Below are 7427 nucleotides of genomic sequence, written 5' to 3'. Positions count from 1 at the left end.
TTTCAACATGTTTCCACTAGTTAATCACTTAGATTGCAGCAAAATACAAGTTCAAAATATCAATCATTAAAAAATAAAATTACTAGCTTTGGCTGAAGAGATGGGGGTAAGATCATTCTTATTTTCAAAAAAAATTATACATTGGTTCTATTTGTTTAGAAACATTGAAATGAAATCATTTTAACATATAAAGTCTCATCCATTTACTTTATTTTTACAAAGAATGGCTGGTGAATTGTATTATCTGTGACTGATGGGCAACTTCAAGGACCTAATGGAAATAAGAGGTGAGAAGACCTTTTTATAAAGCAGCAAAAATGTAACTCTTTACAGCTTCAAACCCAAAAGGATTAAAAATTATGGCTTACCTCAAAGGGTCCTCTTTACTTTTCTGTTATGACATCTCACACACTACTGGAGCAGATTGGCACTGGGCTATGTTTTCCTGAGGAAATCATGTACAGAACATCCCTTTAAGATATTTTTGACATCAGTCTGTTGGGATCTGCTGTTCTTCCTGCACAGCATAAGGGGTTGGTATGTCCAGGAGTGTCGGTTGGATAAATTTTACCTATGCCAATCCAGAAAGAGGAAAGCTAACATAAGAAACTTCCAAACCTTAGGAGGTGGCCACATGAACACTAGCATGCCACCTAAAGAATTATGACAACCCCATAACATAATACAGAAACACTGATTCCCAAGAAAAGGAAAGATTCCAGCCTTGAAAGCTGATTTGCCTGTGGCCTTTGAGCAGAATCAAGGGAATTGGTAATTGTTCGCTATTGCAGATATGTTGATTGACATTCTGGATATATCTTGACTAAATTCACTGGCAATCTAGTCATGAAATTGTTCAACAGATCTATTAAGGGTCGTGGCTCTCATGTTGTCCACTCTGGACCAATGTTGCACCAGGATTGTGACCCTGTAGTTCAGGCACCAAGGGCTAGCAGTGTCATGTCAACATATGAACTGGGAGTGGGATAATATACTGGACAACTGCTATGCACTTCCTTAACCAGCACCAGATGGAAAATATTCAAATCCACATGTACAACTCATAGTTCGAAGCTTGTTGCTGTACCAATTGGACTCATCTTCAGTCCACTAAATGAATTTATTTGTCCTGTAATATGGTGCCCCTGCCTTCATCCACCAGCTGTACAGGAAAAAATTCATCATCCATATCAATTCAGAAATGATGGCTGCAGCAACACCCCAAATGAAATTTTGTTTCTGAGGCTACCCCTGCTGATCCACATTCAAGGCCATTCTATCTAAACAAGAAAAACCTGTGGGGAAGACCACTATCAATGTAGGTTCAACTGTAGAGATCTCACGAAAGATGGCTGCTTCTATTAGACAGAGTACAAATGTACTGTTTTCCTGTGATTATGGTCTCCTCGCAAAGAGAAGAAACCAATCCTTGAATGATTGTGAGATAACTTGAGGTTAAGATTCCTTTGGTCAGGCTCTCCCAATATAGATTACAATAAAAGTCATATTCTGCTTTGCCATTGACAAAAAGGCAGAGTTCTTTGGAATATGCCAAGAGTCTGCAGGGAAGCTGCCTGTGACCTTTCAACAAGGAAAGGTGCAGTCAATTACTTAAACTATGATGCTCCTTCATGGTTACATGGCTCACACATGAAGAATGGCAACTTGGAAACTCAGCCAGTAGAGGATTGTGGGTGTGAAGAAAATTTCAAACCATTCCATGCTCCTGTTGGGCCACCAAATAGTAAATTAAATCCGAGTGTAACATCACTCATTGGGTAAACTAATTTTTTTTTCCTTTGTGTCAGTTTTAATGAAACTGTAAACAAGTTCAAAACAGGAAAATATGGGGCATATTCTAATTCTGAAACATCTGTCTCTTGGTGATGTAGGTCCATGTTGATATGCACTGTACTGTCCGAGGAAGACATTTAGAGGGAATTCTGGTTAGGCCTGCACAAAAGTGAAAGCTAGAAAACAATGGAATGATTCCAGTCAGATTGGACTTTGGCACATATTTTCTTTGAGTGGGCAGGTAAATGGCAAATTAAACTCAATATAGCAAAGTGTGAGGAAGTTCATTTTGGTAGGAGGAATAAGGAGGCCACTTATTCTTTGGCAGGTAATAAACGAAAAGGAGTAGAGGAGCAGAGAGATCTGGGAATACAGATACATAAATCATTAAAAGTCAGAACAGAAGTTGGTAAGGTCATAAAGAGTACACCATTTCTAGAGGAATAGAATAGAAGGGCAGGGAAGTAATGTTACATTTATATAGAACCTTGGTTAGACCACACTTGGGAGTACTGTGTGCAGTTTTGGTCTTGATACTGCAAAAAGGATATTAAAGTACTAGAGAAAGTGCAGAAAAGTTTTACAAAGATGTTACCAGAATTGAGAGGATGCAAACCAGAATTGAGAGGATGCAATCTATCATGAAAGTTTGAGCAAGCTAGACCTCTTATCTCTGGAAAAAAGACTAAGGAGACCCGATAACAGACATTAAAATTAAGGAGTTCGATAGGTAAACGTGAAGGAACTGTTTCCACTTGTGGGTGAGTCCAGACAAGGGGGACATAAATAAGATATCCAGTAACAAATCAAAAAGAATTTAGGAGGAATTTCTTTACAGAGTGGTGAGATTCTGGAACTCACTGCCACATGGCGTGGTTGAAGCAGATAGCATTGACACATTTAATGTGAGGCTTTCTGCATACATGACGGAGAAGGGAATAAAGCGATATGGAGGGCAGGTTGGGAAGAGGTCGAGTGAGATGAGGCTCATTTGGAGTATAAACACCGGCAATGACCACTCGGGCTGAATGGCCTGTTTCTTTGCTGTAGATTCTTTGTAATTCTATGCAAGTACAAACAGGCATGCAAGTGCTACAACCTGAGATGTTCTGTGACAACAGAACTTTGTGAAAATTTGGGGACCAATACTTATAGTCATGACCTTAAAAGTTGAACTTGGAAACTTCCAATGACAAGCCAAATTGCAACGTGAACACTGGCATTCAACAGGTCTCTTACAGCCAGTTAGACTCGTGGATACACCATCTGAAAGATTTTAGGTAGTGTTATCATTTTAAATGTTTCCTTTTTGAAGAACTTGTTGAAAGCTCAGATTCAAGATTGAGGGAAAACATCTCAGATTATTTGGGGAACTTAGTAGTATCTCGAATAAAATCAGTCCCTCCTCTGTTAATGTTTGATTGCCACGAATGACAGAAGATCATCTACCTTGGTTACCATATTTCCACGAGTTAAGAACCCCTCAGATAGTCAATGAACCATACCACAAAAACACTGGGGTTTGGGGTCAAAATCTAAGGATATCCTTTGCTGATGGCCTCCTCCTGAGCACAAGGAACAAAGGTGATAGGTCGCACATGGTTCTGAAGTATTCCTACCCACTTGGAAACTGTGAAGATGGTCATCCACTTGAATATTCTGTGGGATGGGGTTACAGGGAAGTGTGTTTGGGCCTGTTCCTTAGGGTAACATGCCAAGCACTCATTGGACTACATCCAGATCTAGAAGCACATGCTGAATGTATAAAACTCTGTTTGAAGGCACAGAATGGTGGTTTTAGTTCTGATGAAGCCTCTGGACAGGAAAGCCTGACCATTGGTGGAAAATCCTGAAGTTATGTGTCCATCTGGGAACTGCTCAAAAGGTTCAATTGGTGGCAGCTTATAGCGGTCAAATAACTCTTCGATTTGCTCACTGAAGAGGGTCTTCCTACTAAACTACATCTGGAGAAAGAGCTGCTACATTTATTGCACAAAAATGCATAGCCAAGCTGGCTAGCACAGAATGATCCCATGGGTTATCGACCTTCCTTTAACGTTGAGAGCACCCACCATGAACTGCTGCACTGAGCAGGCTTGGAGGAGAACCTTAAGCAAAGGCAGGTATCACTCCCTGATGATCACAGAGAACTTGGCCACAGCTTGGATTTGGGTTACGTGCTGGTGAAAAAACCTGGCCCAATGGATTTAGTGGAATGTAATATGCACCTCAGTCTAGCACTAGTTGGAGCTATCGAAGTCAACTAAGCCCTAATTGGTGCCAAAGCATGTCCTTTCCCTTCTTCAAAGACTAAACAGTGGTTAAAGTGATGCCAACTAAGAAAGTGCCCATAATGCTCTTTTAGAATTCATTTCATATAGGACAGTTTTGGTTGGTAGATAGTGGAAACTTCCATCCTTTCAGTCCAGACCAGATTGAAATCCAGGGCCCGGAGGTGAAAGGACAGTGTTCTAACTTGTATACCTGTTCTCGAGTGCAACCTCAGCTTTAAAAACATAAAAGAAAGATTGTAAATTTTTGGAACTGTTAACTCCAGTGGTTAACTAACATGAAGTACAGCAATTAAATCCTGCATAAATTGCTGCAGCATAGCATATGACAAATGGAATGCTAAACAGCCAACAGTTTCTTATAACATCCCTGAGTTTTGGACATTATAACATCAGAATGCACACTTGAATAAACAAACTATTTGGTTCTTTCTGCCACGGACAGTTTTAATTACAAATCTGCCTACTCATTTATCTTGTCAATTCACTGAGATATCCCACCCATCATTCAATGTATGCTATATTATAGATCATCCCTGTGAAGTACAAGAGCATCTTGACTGTTTTTAAAAATCCAGGACACGTACAACAACATGGTTTAGAGCAAAAGATATTTATTTAGAAAAATGCTGTTTTATACTTGTAATATGACAGTTTAAAGGGCATCTGTCCCAGCTACATTTCTAGAAGTATGGTAACTGGTCTCAAACAGCTTTGGCAATCTACATTCCCTCCCACTTACATTGCCAAGATGATTAGGCTCACAACAGCAAACCTTTCACAAATTCAGACCTCACGTGCAGTTCCACAAAGAGGAAAAAAGGGCTAATTTGCATTGTTAAATATCCAAGTCATGCCACAATTACTCAGATTCCCATGCTTTCATTAAAAATATTCACTGAATCCTAATATCCTGTAAAGGAGAATAGGAACATGTATGCTAGTTTTCAGTCTGCAAATGAGTTCATACTGTGCAGATACCATGAAGCCAGAGACTGAGGATGTGGAGTTTAAATATTATAATACAAGGTAGTAGAAATAGGTACATTTGACTGAACCTCATTCATTTATAACTCACAGCATATTCAACTAATCCATCTTAAATTAGTTAACAGATGAGTATTTGTAAAGGAGAGAATGGTGGCAGTTAATCTGCCTAAATCTGCAACTTTACACACTTATAACCTGCAAGTGATGAATTTGGTACTTTACGAAAGTCTCACCCGACCATTCACAAACAGCAGATTGAGTCAGTATCACCAAGAACACCCTATTCTTAATGTTAAGAATTCAAATGAAATCTGACCTGAAATCAGTCAGATAAACTTATTACAAGATATAAAATGAGACTACTTTTATGAAAAAGGGATAAATAACAAGACTTTGGTAACCCCATAATTTTTTGTCATTATTTTTTATCTAGATTAGATGAAGGATTTAAATAAGCCAACTAACACAGAAATGTCAGTCAGAACAGCCAATAGTTAATAAATAAAAAAACAACTGTGTTATATGGAACAGTTAACCTCACATTTCTTATGGAATCTGCTAGTGCCATATCACGTTTTTGTTTTGCTTTTCTAAATGCCATCAATTCACTTCACTGTGGCAAACAAACTTTGTCGAACAGCGTACATACTTAAAGAGGGAATCTTAACAGTAGGATCCCTTTTCAAAATTGAACAACTGAAAATAATTCTGATTAACATCCTTTTCTTTCTGATCTATTTGAGTTATTTTTAAAAATATTTTTGTATAAACTGAGTGCTGATGACCTTATTGATGAGAATTGGCTGGGAGTTGCTGAGCCATACAGCATGCGGGAACAAATAAGACCTGAAATAAAGCAGTCTGGTCATCTCAATAGTGTATGGGTAATTCAGCTCCCTTACAAGCTGGACTCAGTAGCTCCTCTAAGCCAGGTTCTCCTGAGCTCTATTAGCATAATATATAAAATTAAAAAAATAGAAAGACAGGAAAAAAACAAGGTTGTTAACCATAATTATTTATACTTTGACTTTTAAAAAGGCCACTGACTGCACGACACCCTCTTTAAAAACAAATGTAGTTACACAGAGAGGGCATTATATGGAATAACACAAGCTGTCAGATGAATTAAGGTGTATGTGGTCCCTTGTTGGTTTCAGGCTTTTGTGCATGCAAGTGGTCATATCGCTTTCATAACCACCAAGGACAGACACCTACATTAGGTTATGTACCTAAACTCAACTCTTATTCCATGTGAATAAATATAGCCAGTTGCTATATTTATCCTCCAGCTTATCACCTTGAGTAAAGCAAGTTAATTTAACTTATATTTCATAAGGAACAAGTTTCTTTTTTGATGCACTACCGACAAGAACTCTGCACAAACGTCCAAAGTGAAACTGCATCCAGAATGTCTGGCCTGCCTAAGACATATGGCACTGCCACAACACAGGAAAAGCTACTGTCTAAAAAACAATGAACAAGACAGTCCAAAATCCACAATGGGTGCTATAGGTCAAACTCATAATAATCAACATCCATTTCATCATGGAACAAGTCCCACTCATCATCAGAATCTGAAAAGTCATCATCAGGACCATCTGCCAAAAGCATAAGCAGCACTTCACCAAGCTCAAAGGTGACCATTTCATCATCTTCATAGGAATCAGCATTTTCTCTTTCTTCAATGAAATCCCAAAGATGTGTCCTCCGTTGGTTCTGTGACAAAATATATGACATTGTAAACAAATTAAAAACGTCTTGAACAAACATCTCAGCAATATTGAATTGGCCTCCAAATTTAGACAAACGATTTCCTTTCAGCTTATGCCACAGTTGCAGAGAAACTGACAGGATTAGTTCAGGCTCAGTATTTTCAATCTGCACAGTCAGGCATTAAGACTACTTGCTCTCAGCAAGGCAATGTTATGACAAATTTTTGTTTGTGCATGTGCCCATTTTGAAGACAGTAGAGATCAAGCAACAACGGAGTAGGGAAGAGGCCAATGGAAAAAATTGCATCTCAATTTTGTTTTCAGGTTGTACTAGCACAAAATTATGGTATAAGAACCAGTGAGATCCTTCTGGTGTAAACCAGGACCATCTAACTATATAAGTCAACATGAAATATTTCGTTTCAGAAGCAGTACTTCCAATCCAATCAGACCTCCAAAAGAGTGTAATTCTGGTACCACTTTACCAAAGACCTCAACCTATAAGATTTGGAGTTCCAATTTTTTTGTATATATTTATGCCATACTAACCAGAAAAATATTAAATATATAATTTACAAGTGTCAAAATCATACCTGGAGTAGCAAATGTAAAGAAAATCACTGCCAACTCTATCTTAATT

The 7427-nt window shown here is 38.3% G+C and overlaps 1 protein-coding gene across 1 annotated transcript in view; it reads right to left on the bottom strand.

Annotated features, from left to right (window-relative positions):
- Window positions 1–4682: 4682 nt before the first annotated feature.
- The window catches only part of mkrn1 (makorin, ring finger protein, 1), a 57690-nt gene continuing 54945 nt past the window's right edge, over window positions 4683–7427 (bottom strand). The window contains exon 8 of the mRNA XM_067999688.1: window positions 4683–6791. Within this exon, the coding sequence (XP_067855789.1) occupies window positions 6582–6791 (210 nt within the window). The 3' untranslated portion in view covers window positions 4683–6581. The remainder of the gene's footprint in view (window positions 6792–7427) is intronic.

This window comes from Heptranchias perlo, chromosome 18 (genome assembly GCF_035084215.1).
Source record: "Heptranchias perlo isolate sHepPer1 chromosome 18, sHepPer1.hap1, whole genome shotgun sequence".
NCBI lineage: Eukaryota > Metazoa > Chordata > Chondrichthyes > Hexanchiformes > Hexanchidae > Heptranchias > Heptranchias perlo.
The sequence above is the reverse complement of the archived record's forward strand: the minus strand, read 5'-3'. Positions and strand labels throughout refer to the sequence as shown.